Here is a 15,436-nt window from a genome sequence, read left to right on the forward strand (position 1 = left end):
CACATAATTTAGTTTCATTGCATTGGTAGCAAAAGGAAATTTGGACAAATATGTTTTTAATCATAACATAAATCGCAAAATGAATTGGAATAAACTTCATTTTTATTAATTTTTTGAATACAATAATCGTAGCACTCCAAGTACAAACTGGTCTTATGAGAATTCATTATGTTTAGAAATATCTGAATCATAAATTGTTACTTTCTTAGTATAAAACAATTGTATTTTGTGAAGTTAAAATGACTTGTAATGTTTTTCGAATAGATTTTGCTATCACATAAACCTGCCACACCGGTTTATATCCGGCTCGAAGGACTATAAATTACAGCTGCATATGAAACAAAACGTACTAAAAGTTTGACATGGATTTTTAATAACTATTAAATTTCGTTCAGACTTCATATTAACTTCCTAATAGGTGTCCTTACGGGACACTGTCTTATAGGCAAACAAGCAATACGTTAGTGTAGCCTCAAATGACTTCTGCAGGAGCTGTATGGACGAGAAAGAAGAGGATTCAATCTCTCACCTTCTCTGCACTTGCCCTGCTCTTTCACTAAAACGCAAACTACGTCTGGGAGACTACTCTTTTGATAATTCCAGTGAACTAGCTAAAAAGGATATCAGGAATCTAATTCGCTTTACAAAAAGCTCAAAATGGTTCGACTTGTAAGAAGTAATTCTCTAGATTTATGTGGTATCACAATGGGCCTTTTCTTTTGGCCTAAGTGTGTGGATTCTGAATCCGCGGCCACTTTAACCTAACCTAACCTAGATTTTGTTCTCAGATCAGAACGAAATGATTGTACAAGTTAGGACATCAAATTACATTCAATATACAACCAAGAAAATTAACTAAACGAACGTTACATTGATTTTTGGACCAAAATCCTTCTTCATTAATGAATCAAGTTTAAGTAATTACTTGATGTAAATAACCACATGGACTTAAAAAATTATATTACAAAGGCGTTTTTTTACTCGGTAATGACGTAAACGTAAGCGTAACGTTACAAACAACAAAGATCGAGCTGACATCAACAAGACAGTGTTACAAGTCACAGAACTCCAGCGGATGTTATGAATTCTGTTTCTAAATTTCGAAACGTTTTCGGGGGACAGTGAGATTATTGTTTTCTTTTAGAAATAAAATAATTTTTGTTCTTCTTTCTGAACATTTTTAGAATTAGTAACCCAAGAGAAGTTTTCAGGGTTATGCACCTCTCTAAAATCTTAAAAACACAATTGCGTTTAAACCCGAAGTGAGAAGCCCAAATCTACTCACCGCAATATTCCTTTAAAAATTAAATAACAATTTATATTTTTACCATGCAAACAACTTTCTTTTGTTTAGTTTTTTTTTTAACACAACATAGATCTAAACAAATAATAAGGTATACAATATAAACAAATATAAAGCTGGCAGAAAAGTTTTATCTTGCAATAACTAAAAACTAATTCATTCTCATTCATAATTTCATTTTGTTAAATCATTCCAAGGATAACTCGATTAAAATTACGTATAGCGAAGCTAAAACAAAATAACAAACAGAACAAAAAAATTAAAATAAAGTGAAAAATTATAAACAAAACAGTATAAACAAAAAAGGAAAAACAAACAAAACAAAACGAAACGGAACGAAAAAAAAAAACAATCGAAAGGGACAACGACTTTAAAAGCACATAGCCAGCTCATACTTACCGTGCTCACTTTACGAACTTTGGTGGCTGTAGGTGCTGTAGTAGGTGCTGGTGGTCTTTGTATAACGCTCACCGACTCCGATTCCACTTCAACGCTACGGATTGACATTTTCTCCTTGTTGTTGTCATCATTGCCCTTCTCGCCGCCAACAAATAGCTCATAGCTGATACATGAGTATGTGGGACTCTTTGCTAACTCAGGATGCAGTGCCGCTTCGGCAGCATCGGCCGCAGCCTGAGCAGCCGCAGCAGCCGCATTCGCTCGTTCCTCCAATTTGGCAGCTCTCGCCGCGGCAGCTTCTTCTGCTTCCTATAAAAAATATAAAGTGGAATGAATGAATGAGTCACGGGGTGATAGGGCCGCCCGGGATTGTGATTGGATAATGATTGATCGTTAAGTGATTTATACCCTTATAGCCTCCTCTTCGGCAGCCTCCTCTTCTTCGGCCTTCTTTTGCAATTCGTCATAAGACATGGCAACAATAGCCAAAATCAAATTCACGAGATAAAACGAACCTAAAAAGATGATCACGATGAAGAAGAGCATATGCCAGGGGCCAGCCGCTCTTAAAACCAGTTGATATAAGTTCTCCCAATAATCTTGGGTCATTAGACGAAACGCCGACAGGAATGCCCAGCCGAAGGAATCGAAACTGGTGTAGCCATAATTAGGATTATCACCAAAGCCCTGAAGACATACGTAGTCCTCCTCACATTGTCTGAAGATTGGTTGGTTTTGTAAAAAGAGAGAGAGAGAGAGAAATGGTTTTTCTTGCAGAACATGATGCTTCCAAAAGGTCAAGTCATTAAAACATTAACAACATCAACATCAACAACAACAACAACATCAACAACTAAAAGTTTTTGTTTTTTTTTTAGTAACATACCCTGCTCCAGAGCTGTTACCACAAAGGGGGTACGTTAGACCGTCATTGGTGAACCAATTCGAAGCATTCCGATTGTGGTAATCCCAATTTTCATCGGTTAAATTCCCCCATGATCCGTCTAAGGGGAATCTTTTAATGCACTTTTGTGTTAGAACACCCATATAGATTTGCAGACCCATCAGTGCGAACACTGATAGCGAAAACATTGTCAAAATTATCACATCGCGTAGATTTTTAACCGATTCGATGACAGCGCCAACAATGGTCTTCAAGCCTTTAAAAGTCACATTACATTATACGATTACAGTTAAATTTTTTGTATCGGAGTTTTTTTTTTGTTTGTTTTGTATTTATTTAGATATTTATGGTAGAAGCCATTGTTAATTTTGCAAATAATTGAAATATTTACCTGGCACAATGGCTACTGTTTTAAGTGCTCGCAATACCCTAAACGTTCTCAAGGCAGCGAGATTACCTAAATCTATACCCATCGTCACATAGCTATTGAAAGAGGTTCAAAAATACATTTGTTTTGTTTGTTTTAAAGAAATTTCTTCAATTCAATCTTTAAGAAGCGGTGTTCTGAATAAATGAAGCTTGTGGCATATAATAATAAATGGAAATAAATATTCATATATGAAATCAAAGAAACAAAAATACACAAAAATATTATTAGATCGTCTTTCGCAAATGATATTCGAACAAAACAACATAAAAAGTGACAGTTGGTTGATACTTGATATTTGATATTTTGATACTTGATACAACAGCTGCGAATGTTGATGTTTTTCTTTTTTCTTTTTTCTTTTTAATTTTTGAAATATTTTATCTATTTTTATTTTATTTTTGAACATTGGACATTTTGAACGATACGATATTATGTATAGAAGGGACGCACACAGTATGGTTCTTATTTTGTATATAAATATATTTTATAATTTTCATTCGTATTCGATAAGAGTGTCAGAGCATGTTGGTTGGTTGGAATATACTACGAGTCTGTGGAAGGGATTCACTTAAAAAGTATACCTACTACGAGTATCATGAATATTGTGTATGATTATGTAACATTTCTGTTTTGTGTGACATGTCAATATCCTTGTTGTACCTATATGTAACTTAAAAAAGTACATTCCAATTTCCTTCCACCATATCACATCCTGTAACGAATTATTGTTCAATTTTCTTCGTTTTTGATTTTCTTTTTTTTGAAAATTAACAAAGTAAACATTTATGAACAATTGACACTTTTCTGAAGCTTTGACACTGACATACAGAAAAGACTGAGAGTAGGGAATGAGAAAAGTGAAGGACAAGGGAAATAAAAATATCCACATTTATACACTGGGTTATTCTAAAACAATTGTAAGGACTCCTGAGAATGTTTCGTTCTATTTGAAGACGTGCGACAACGAGGATGTACGAGTGTATAGAAAATATGGCTAGTTTCCACGAAGTACGAAGTGTTTGCCTGCGTAGTTGACTTTCAGGAAACAACATATTATATATTTTTCGATCATCTCGTATATCGTAAAATGTAGAACAAGTTATTACCTGAAGAGCCACAAAGCAATTTTTAGATTTCACCTGTAAAAAAATGTTAAAGAAAACCTATTCAAATATATAGAATGAATATCCAAATCATTAATTAGTCTTCTTTTAGAATTATGTAGGTATATAATTTTAGTTACTTAGGTACTGAGCGAAGCGTGTCTTATTACTTATACATAAGCTTCAGGTAAATGGAAGATGTCATCGTCACGTAGCGTCGCGTCGTCGGTCGGTCGGTCTATACCTTTGCCCCGCCATCACTTTAAATTGACCATTCACACCTTTGATATTTAAAAAAAGGGTTTCTTTAAGTGCTTACCTTGATGTGACTTATTATTTAGAAAGAAACCTTTAAACTAAGTTTACGTTTTGGTCTTCGGTATCTCGCTGAGAAATTAACCCCCTAAAACATTTGGGTAATTGCTAAGATATAAGAAATAAGTCTATACGTATGGTTCAATCCATATCAAGCTTTTATTTCTCCTTTTACTTGACGTTTAAAAATAAATATTTTCAGTTAAAATTAAAATTTTAAAAAGAAGCTCATTAAATGGTTAAGCCAAAAAATAACCTGTTGAAATGAAATGTCTAAACATTTTAAGGAATTTAACTAATGTAAAAGAAAAAGATGAATGAAATATTCAATACTAACTGATTTATGGTTTTATTTTAAGCATCTTAAATGAGCCTTACAACAGCCAGTGTTTGATAGCATTTTACCAAAATAATAACGTTTACAATGTTAAATGAAATACTTGTACTTGAACTGAGCTTAAGAAAGAAATTATAGATTTCGTCAAAATACTAAAAGGAATATATCAAAAGTTATATCTGTCCATAGTCACAATATAAAAGTCGTTAAATTATCGCCTTTAATCTTACAAATAATGACGTTTGTGAGGTGAAATTATATAAGGTGTTGTAGTGGCTTTTTAATTCTAGATAACTTGGGGATCCTTAATTTCATGATCATTCGGAGTTTAAGATTTGTGAAATATTGAACCAGAGTATAAATTATGCATCTTTTGAAATATAAGAAGTTTTTTCAGGCCGAGTTTAATATTTTGACTCTAGTGTGGTGAAATTTTGACTCTAGTGTGTTGAATAAAATGTGTTGAAATTGAACTTTATGTGGAGCAGTCTAAAAGTGATTTAAATTTGAGGTTTCTTATAAGATATACAAAACTATTTGGCCAAGTTGTTATTATCTTTGCTTTCAATGTTTTGACAACAAGTGTGAACACTCTGCTGTTCAAATAATGAACAATAACTGTTTATTTTAGTTCTTAACAGAGCTTCAACTGTCAAACTTAAACTTGTACTTTTTAAGGTTCAAAAGGCAATTTATTAATGTTCAAAACGCTCGGAAAAAAAATCTCGGGAAAAAGGGTCAAAGCTAAACATAACAAATGTTAAGCGTGAGAGGGAGAAATGTGAAAATAAATCTGAGGTATCTCAAATCTCGAGTTAGTTGCTCTCGCAAAAAAAGTAAATTTTATGCTAATATTTTATTTATTTATTTAAAAAAAAAAGCATTTTAGTATACAAGTGGCCAAATTCGACAATGATTTTAACACTTTTAAACTTAATTTTATTTTTTGTCATAAATAATAAATGTCAATTCGTGACAGCTTCATAAATACTCAAAGGCATTTCAAAACAAACAAGCCTAAGTGTTCAGACATCATTTAGAGAATATTTAACATGTTAAGAAGACTCAAAGTTCAGAGCTCAGAGCTGAAAAACTCTATTTCAACTTAATTTTTATATTTTTCATAAATCACAAATGTCCATTCGTGACAGCTAAATGCTCAAACGCATTTCAAAACAAACAAGCCTAAGTGCTCAGACAACATTTAGAGAATATTTAACATGTTTAGAAGACTCAAAGTTCAGAGCTCAGAGCTGAAAAACTCTATTTCAAATTAATTTTATTTTTTGTTATAAATAACAAATGTCAATTCGTGACAGCTAAATGCTCAAATGCATTTCAAAACAAACAAGCTTAAGTGCTCAGTAAACATTTAGAGAATATTTAACATGTTTTGAAGACTCAAAGTTCAGAGTTCAGAACAGAGATTGCAAAGATTTTAGTGGGACCATTGTTTTAAAATATCAAATAAAAATTCGAAATATATATTTTTGAAACTAAATATTTAACTAGGTATCTTTTAAGTTGGATTGGATTTAGTGTTTAGTTTTTTAAGGAAATTTCTCAAATCTTGAAAGAATTTTATCTAAAGTATTATTTTATGAAATCCCAAATAAATATGTTTACATATGAATAAATAAACAAATTTGAAACCACTCTGTCATGAAACGTCAAAAATTAATAGTGCTAGAAAATTTTACGATTTTTTGAACGCAAATCACCTAAGTTCTGAGTATTGATTTTCGTGCAAAATGGTCTAAAAAAAACTTCAAGAAATTCATAAGATGCAAATTAAATTTATCTGATTTAAATACATATTTGTTTAAGCAGAACAGAAAAGTGTGGCGGGCGTTGCGCTGGCGTTCTTTAAGTCAGTCAAAAAAGTCCTTTAAATCGTCCTTATGTATTTTAAGTATTGCTCAGTTAAGGTTATAATCTTTTAAAATGAGTTAACTTCAAGAACGAAAAAATATCTGTTTTGTATTTGTGTACTTACATTATTGTGCATTTGTGGTTTTAACTCTGGTCGGTCTCATATGGGATCAAGAAGTTACATTACTTGTGTTGGCATTATCAAAGTTCAAGGATATACAAGTTCATGACGTTATCCGATGAATGAGTTGCGAATGGATTCGGAGTGATTTTTGACATTAGAAAAGTCAAAATTGACATTTGATTCCCTCCCATAGTCTGATCATCGGATTTTGTATTAGATGTGATAAACTTGAACCAGCCAAGACGGAATCAATTGTGTGTACTTATGTGACGTTCATTATAATAATGGACTAAGTCCACCTCAAAGTTAGTCTTAAGTTTGAAATACCTAACTTTGAGACGATTAATCTTAAAAAATGAAGTCTCACATTTAAAAATGTTGTTTCATTTTTCTAAAATTTTCTTGAAGCGGCAAACTATAAAAATTATGCAAAAATGGAGATACACCATTATTACACTGAACGACACAGATATGTACACTGAACAGTAAGTAATGTATTTTTGACGTTTGTTGGGATTGAAAACTCAATATTTTCAACTCTTCGTTCCCGTGATGAGTACCTGGATTTTTATATCGTATAAAATATATAAAAATAGAAATGGCTTAATCTAGAAGGTATACAATACATGCTTCAGAGACATGCTGAAAAGTGGAATAAATATTATGCACAGTACGTTTAGGTTTTTGTCAAAAAATGAGTTCCTGAAAACCGTTTTCATCGATGGAATTACTTCAGTAAAAGCTTAAAATGGAGGAAATTCTTTATATGGTAATTATAAACGGTGGTAAAAGCATTCTTTTATTTTTGGATTGAGGATATGATGGTTAAGTTTATTTTATGTAAATATCGAATACGAATATTGTTTTTTTTTTTAATGAAATATAGATTTTACTTTTTAAGAAAATGATAAAGAGAGAAAGGGTGAGACGAGAAGAAAATTGTGTGCCAAAATATTTTTTTTTAAGTTAAGATAGTAATTTAAAATTTGATAAATATTTTATAAGTAAAATAAAATGCTAAGAATGTGAAACGAATATCTTATTTGTCTGCTTTCAAAAAAAGAAAAATAATAACAAAATATAAAATGTACAACTATATAATATTACTAAATATTTATGAATCAAATACTATGAAATACATTTATTATAGTTATGTACGATTATGTATTAAGTAAAGGTATAAAATATATTAATCCAATGTTCTACGGATTACGATTACAAACTATGTACGAGTATATAGAAGAAAATCTTTGATTTATTGAATATATATTGTGTTTATATATTTTATTTGTGGAGGAAAGGAAGGAAAAATAAGCTATACACGGATAAGAAGTTGATAACAAAATGTTGGTTATACATTTACGATTATATGAAAATAATATAACAAATAAACTCTATAAAAAATAAACAATAATGATTAATAAGTATATACTTATTAGTTTGTATATATATATAAAAAACGGTTTAAGAAAAATAAAAAATTGTAATGTTTTGTAAATAATAAAAACGCAAAAACAATTTTTGAATTAAAAATCATATTTTATGGAACTCACGCTAAAGCTATTACTACGAAGTCCAGCCAATTCCATGCATCTCTAAGATACGTAAACGGGCATAAAATGAAACCTCGTGCCATCACTTTAACAGCTGATTCAAATGTGTAGATTCCGGTGAATATCACCCTAAAAACGAATTTTTAAGTTTTTTTTGGTTTTTGTTTTTGTATTTTTTTGTTTTCCATTTTATATAAGATTTTTTTGTAAACATTTTTTTTTTGTTTTTAAGAAATAGAAGGAATAATTAAAATAAATTGTATATCAGTTTAGAACACAAATGAGATTTTTAAATTTTAAATTAAATAGATACCAGATTTCATATTATAAAAATGGTATAACCCCATTTCCAAAATTAAGAGAAGAAGAAAAATTATAACACTGTTTTGTTTTTTCATTTATCTACTTAATAAGGTCTTAAAAATAATGTTTTAACAGATATTATTTGGGGTCATATAATATAATATTTTATGCATAAAAGAAACTAAAATTGATTTTTTCAACTATTTTTAAAATGATGTTTCGATTCACATTTTTTTGTTTGTTATTGATTGTCTTTTTTTTTATTTGCTTAATTTGAGTTGTTATTTAATTAATTTTATTTTACATGTAAGTTGACATTAAGTTTTTAAAATACAAATTATGTCGTTTTTAATTTTTGTAGAAAGAGCTGGAAGTATTAGGAACTGATTCTTTGAATTTGGAAAAAGTTATAAAGAAGAATTTGTCGTCATTATAGATAAGAATATTTTTTTTTCTGTCATAAAGTTATAATTTTTTGAAGAATGAGTAGAAATTGTACTTTTAATTCAAAAATCAGGTACCAAGAACTATTTTTCAGTTACATTAGAACGCATGCCAAGAAACAATAAAAAAGAATACACACGTTTCTATGACTTCATTCATTTCGTACTTTTAAGTTGGTAGCGCTAGTATTTGATAGGTGTTAAACTCAGCTGTCATTTAAAGTGTAAATTGCATCATTCTTTTTAACGTTTAAACTACACAACAATATTGATGTCTCTAAGCATTTACAACCCCATATGGTTCAAATAATTCACAAAAACCTTTTTACTCCAATTATGGCTGAGTTACCAACCGATTTGTAATAAAAAGTGTTAAAAAATCGGCTCACAGTGATCCGGTGATAAAACTATTTTAATGGCAAAGTCCGAGCTTTGCTAGAAGTCAGATTTTCATGGTAAATCGTTATTATAACCGTTTTATCTAGCTTTAGTTTTGAAATCTAAAGTATTTTCAAATTTTAAAGTGGTACGGTAATGAAAATGCAAAAATAATAATTTTGTTTAATTAACTCCTGAGAAGTTTATTTTGCACAATCATTTGCAATATAATTTATTTATTAACGATGCTTCATTGGTCGATAAAATTACGTTTTTTTTTCTGTCCCACAAGCAAAGCAATACTTTGTTTAAAATTAAGATGTCTTGAAGTCGAATCTCGCCTTAAAGTTTTTCTATTACATCAGGTTTATGAAATATGCCACTTTTAAAATTCTAAGAACAACCAAAAACTAAGGCTAAGTTTAAACTCAAAATATCTCTTAACAATAAATTGTCACCATACAATTTATTGTTAAGAGTTTACCTTTTTGTGTTGAAAACAATTTTAGCATAAATGATTATGCGTGTCTTTTCGATTTCTGTTAGACTAGTAAAATCTTACAACTTATGAAGATTTTCCGAATATTGTATGAAATAATATAGAAATAGATTAAAACGGGTTATCCATTTTGCGGTTTTAAAAGTTTAGGACTGGAATTCTACTAAACTAAGTTGTTAAACCATTTTTTTTTTAATTGAAAGTATGAAATTTACGAAATTTTATTGGTTAAATATCTCACAACGTATGCAAATTGTTAAAACCTAATTTAAAAATGGTGATTCTGCCACAGTCACATATCGTGCTTTAAAAGGAAATTATGGTTTATGTAATCATTCAACTACGCAAGCATCGAAGGGGAGTGGAGGAGAAGATGGAACGACGAGCTGTCGGGATGTACACCGGCTAAGATGGCTGGGTCACGTAGAGTGCATGGAAACCAATGCTCCGTCCAGGAAAGTCTTCGAATCCACACCCACAGGACAGCGCAGTAGAGTAAGACCGCGGATTAGGTTGCGCACACAAGTGGAAAGTGACCTCACCCAACTTGGAGCGCGAAACTAGAGACATCTAGCTAGGGACCAAGCTAGATGGAGAAGTTTATTGGGTGAGGTCCTAGTTAACACAGGACTGTAGCGCCACCATAAGTAAGTAAGTAACTACTCAAGCAATTGGCATAATTGTGAAGAAATTTGAAGAGACTGGATTGATTACAGATATTGTAAGGCCTATGCATCATCGTTTCGCTCGTATCACTCAAAATATACCTGCTGTTAAGGTGCGTGTCCATTTGAGAGTACTTCTGCTAGTTAACTCTAGAAAGACTGTCCATTTGAGAGCCAAATTTTGCTATCGCCAGCTCTCTGTTAGAGTATTGAGAGTTTTCTTTCTGAAGGTACTCTGATAATCGTGTCCACTTGATAGAAAAAAATGTTAGGTCAAACCGTAGGTAGTTCGTCGTAACCAATTCGGTGCGGGGTCTGCTCTTTCAAGATAGCTTCAAATTGAAGGTCCTCACCAGTTTCGAAATTGTTGCTGTTTGTCAGTTAGTGAAAGCCATGCCAGTGTGCTGGTAACACTTAGATTTTTAGCATCCGGTAAACATATGAATCAACTGACTCATATTTTTCAATAAGTTGATTGGTTTCTTCAAATGTTTACTGCCATTTTATTCTCGACAGCTACTCGCAAAATACGAACTGTGTTGGTTTTCCGCGAGCTTAACTCGGAAAGTGGTAAGCACGTGTGTCCACTTACAAGTGACTTTCAAAAAGATCGAAACTCGAGAGTAATTAGTCAATTCTCCGCGAGCTACTCTCTGGACTTTGTCCACTTGCGAGACCGTTCTCGTGAGCAGCTTGAAAGCGACTTGCATCACGTTTAAGCAGCATTCACATGAGCGCGACCAACGAACGACGAATGAATTACAAAATGTGAGTTTATATACGTTTGGACATATTTCCACATAAATTCTTAAACAAACAATAGCAATATAGTTTCTGTTTGATTTATAATGCATACTTTTACTTTTTAATATTATTAATAAATTTAAGAAAACAAATTTATTCGTCGTGCAAAAAATTGTAGTTGATACGAACTGTCAAACTTTATTCGCGTTCCACATTATCCACACTCTCAACGAATAAAATATCCGCGCGTACTTAACCTTAAATTATTTGTGACGAATTAAAAACTCTCATGTCAATGAAATGTCAAAATCGAAGAATATTCATTCGTTGGTCGTGCTCATGTGAATATTGCTTTAAAGGCCCTGCACATTTAAGCGAACAACGAATGAACAAATGGACGAACAAACGTGAAAACACGTTTTAAAAAAAAACAATTGACAATAATGTTAGGATAATAAAATTTGCATTTTTTTCTGTAAAATAGGAAAATTTTGTAAAAACAGTTTGGTAGTAACATATTGCAGTGTGGTTGCTACGAACTGTCGAAACTCTTTCGCGTTCCACATACCATCCACACTGCAACGAATTAATTGTTTACGCTCAACTTAACCTCAAAATTATACCGCTCTTGTTTTATTTGTTGACAAGGGTAATTATAAATCCTCACTCTGTGCGTTTCTTAATAAACAAAATTGTCGTATTTGAGTTTCTGAGAATCCTCAAGTAAATGAAGAGAGGCCATTACATTCACAAGGGTTCACTGTTTGGTACGCTCTTTAGTCCGGAAGTGTGATTGGACCTTATTTCTTCAAAAACGACGCTGGAACGACTGTCACTGTCAATTTGGAGCGTTATGGGCAAATGATAACCGACAAGTGGTAGACAAATATCTCAAAAGAATCGATGATTGCAAAAATTCGTGGTTTTAATAATGTAGTATTTTACACATAATGTCGAAGTTCAAACTTTATAATAAAAAGAAAAAATATCATTCGCACAAATATTGTATATGTGTTTTATTTAAGTTAACGTTTGAAACTGCAAAATGGATAATCCTGCAGATTTGGAAAATCATCACAAATTTTATTGAAAAAAGCTAATTCTTGAATTTAAATAGCCTCAAAAAATTGTGTTTTTTTCGATTTCTAAAAAGTACCTATTATCTCAAAAACCTGACGTGATACTTTAATTTGGAAGTCGGATTTCAATTAATAAACCCAATAAAACAAATTGGAAAATTGCAGGCAAGAATAACTTGCCGACCACTATATCAAGTAAATTCATTATTTATGTTTATCAAAAAGCAGGTTTAAAAGTCTGGACCTTTTCTGTGATATCTCAAACATATTTTGTAGTGATCCTTTAAATGGATATAACTTAAATATCAATTTTTTAAATTACTGTACCACTAAAAAGTTTGATGAAAGTGGAGAGATTGAGAATATAGTTTTTACCGATAGTAATAAGATTGACGAACTATTTCTTTCTATTTCCCAATTGCGCAGACCCAATGAATAATATATTATGTATGCGATCAAAAAATTCTATGTTTTAAAAAGTCAAGTTTTTAATACTAAGAACAACTTTTTAAAGGTTTTAGCAATGATCATACAATGACTAACGTTATGCGTAAAAATTAATTGTTAAGCGGTATTCAATGTATCCTAAATATATAATTATGGGATAAAGCTACACAAAACATTACTCTCAACATTAAACAATTTAATAGTTTTTACAATAATAATAATAATACAGCAGATTCAAATCATATTAAAGTCAAGTTTATAATATGTATAATTAACATTATAGTAGAACTTTATAATATGTATTAAGAAATGTCTTAAAATAATGATTTATCATCAACAGAATAAATGAGTTTATTTTTCAGCAATAAACGGATTAAATCGAATCGAACTTTCCAAACATATTTTTAAATGTTTAATCCTTTCCTCCCTTCTCAGAGCATTCATAGAAAACCCAAATCGCCCTCGTTTGTACGAATCACTGTTTAAACACCAAATAATCTAAAATCACATAGGTTTGGCTCTAGAAGTGCTCTCGAGTTCAAAATATTACAAAAGCACAGGGTTCTTAGTCAAAACCTCTTGACATCGTTTCATTTATTTTATGAAGGTTTACAAGTTATCCGTGTTCGTATTCGTATTTTTTAATATTTGTTTATCACTTCACGCGTATATTTTCAATGCGTTTTGAAGATTGATATCATACAATAATTTGTGTCCTTTATTCATCGAAACAAAATGTATGTCAGGTTACATGTCGAAGCCTTTATTTGCCGATGCCATGCCATGCCAATGGCCTTCATATTCAGACGACTTAGACCTCCTGACTCAACACTCATGCATTAACATCAGCATTATTGATTTTTCGTAGATTTGTTGTTGCATAATTCATCTCTCGAATGTGATGTTGGGTGGTTGAATCCTTATAGGAAAAAGGAATCTCAAGAGGTAGCCTACTTTCTGTCGAAAATTCTAGTTTTCCATATTTAGATTTTATTAAAAGTTCAAAGTCAAGATAAACAGCAGAGCAGCAACAAAAAAGTGGCCGACTTTGACGAACATTTGACACAAATCCATTCGAGTGCGCACTTGGTGTTCTCGTATACTAATTGTAGGGCCATGCATAATGTTTTGAGGAACTTATAGAGGCAGTGTTTTTCATGTTAACGGCGATGCACCACATAAATATGATGTTTCAATCTTTTTTGTTCCCGCCAAGTTCACAACCCTTTAGGTCCTTCAATATTAGCCATTGTTTACTACATCGCTGAGCGGGTTTTCGAGTTGCACTGTTGCAGGTTTCAGTTCAGCACTTCTTCGCCACTTCTGACACTCTGATCATTATCAAAACACGTATTCCATTGTTCCATAATAAAATAGCAAGTATTATCTCTGATATCTTTTAGCATATGGCTTTTTGATGAACAATGTTATTTATTTGAATTTTGATCCAGAATTTCGTTTCCTTTTGTTTTTTAAAGATCAGATTACACTTTTATTTAAGTAAGTTGGTGGTCGTCGAAAAAAGGTGGTTAATTCTGATACCAAATCTACGCCGACAATTTTGACATCAGCTAAAAAAATGACGTTACTTTTTGTCGGTATTTCCATTGAGATTCATTTAATTAAACACAACTTCTAGAACTATATTAATTAAAAACTAATTTTGTACAAAAAAAGTTAATTTACATTTTAGAATATCTATAATAATTTTAATTCTAAATTTGAACATTTGAAATGATCTATTTCTAAAAAAGTTTTTGAAATTTTTACATAAAATACAATGATTGGATGTTTAGTTTTATGATTCGAATTATAGAGACTTAGACGTCTTCCTAATAATAATAATAATAAATTAATCTCAATGTAAAACAAATGTATTGCAATATTTTTTTCATTAGTTAAATTGGGAATTTTAATTATGTTACTTTACACTTTGGCTATTTTAAAATGATGACGAAATACATTTTAAATAAAATTAAATTTTTTAAATGTTACGGATATTCAATTAAATTGAAATTAAACATTTTAACAAATATTATGTACATATATAAATTTTAACAATTATATAAACTACAAATTAAGTGAATTTAAATGTTTGTTTTATTAAAAAATATGGTAATTTTTCTTAAATTGGAAAAAGACACACTTTGTAACTTTTTGATGTTTCTTAGTACAAATCAATAGATTCAATTTTTTAATAAAATGTTTATAATTTATTCAAAAACAATATTTCCCATATTAGACTGTGTGTCATTAAGTTTAATAAATGCCCGGCCATGGTTAAATTTTGACACTAGCGTGGTGAATAAAATTGAATTTGCTGTGAGTAAGTTTTTTTTCAGAAAATTTCCAATGTGCATTGTCAAAATGAAGTTATATAATAATATATCGAAATAAAAGAGCCTAGTTGATTGGAAAATATGATAGTTTTAATCATATTGGGGCATAACATCACATTCGATGGAAAATGATTATCACACTGTTGTTTTGACATTTTTACCTATTACTCTACACACATCAAATTAGTATTTTCTTTTT

The 15,436-nt window shown here is 30.8% G+C and overlaps 1 protein-coding gene across 50 annotated transcripts in view; it reads right to left on the reverse strand.

Annotated features, from left to right (window-relative positions):
- Positions 1–15,436, reverse strand: part of LOC129953640 (sodium channel protein para) — a 190,266-nt gene that overhangs the window by 90,893 nt on the left and 83,937 nt on the right. For 47 of the 50 annotated variants that reach the window (XM_056066914.1, XM_056066929.1, XM_056066955.1 and 44 more), the window contains exons 8-12: positions 8,341–8,469; positions 2,998–3,089; positions 2,589–2,862; positions 2,111–2,420; positions 1,703–2,011 (exon numbers count right to left, since the gene is read on the reverse strand). In XM_056066914.1, coding sequence (XP_055922889.1) covers positions 1,703–2,011; positions 2,111–2,420; positions 2,589–2,862; positions 2,998–3,089; positions 8,341–8,469 — 1,114 coding nt within the window. The remainder of the gene's footprint in view (positions 1–1,702; positions 2,012–2,110; positions 2,421–2,588; positions 2,863–2,997; positions 3,090–8,340; positions 8,470–15,436) is intronic. The other 3 variants (XM_056066963.1, XM_056066962.1, XM_056066935.1) reach the window with 1 other exon arrangement.

This window comes from Eupeodes corollae, chromosome 1, assembly GCF_945859685.1.
Source record: "Eupeodes corollae chromosome 1, idEupCoro1.1, whole genome shotgun sequence".
NCBI classification, from domain to species: Eukaryota; Metazoa; Arthropoda; class Insecta; order Diptera; family Syrphidae; genus Eupeodes; species Eupeodes corollae.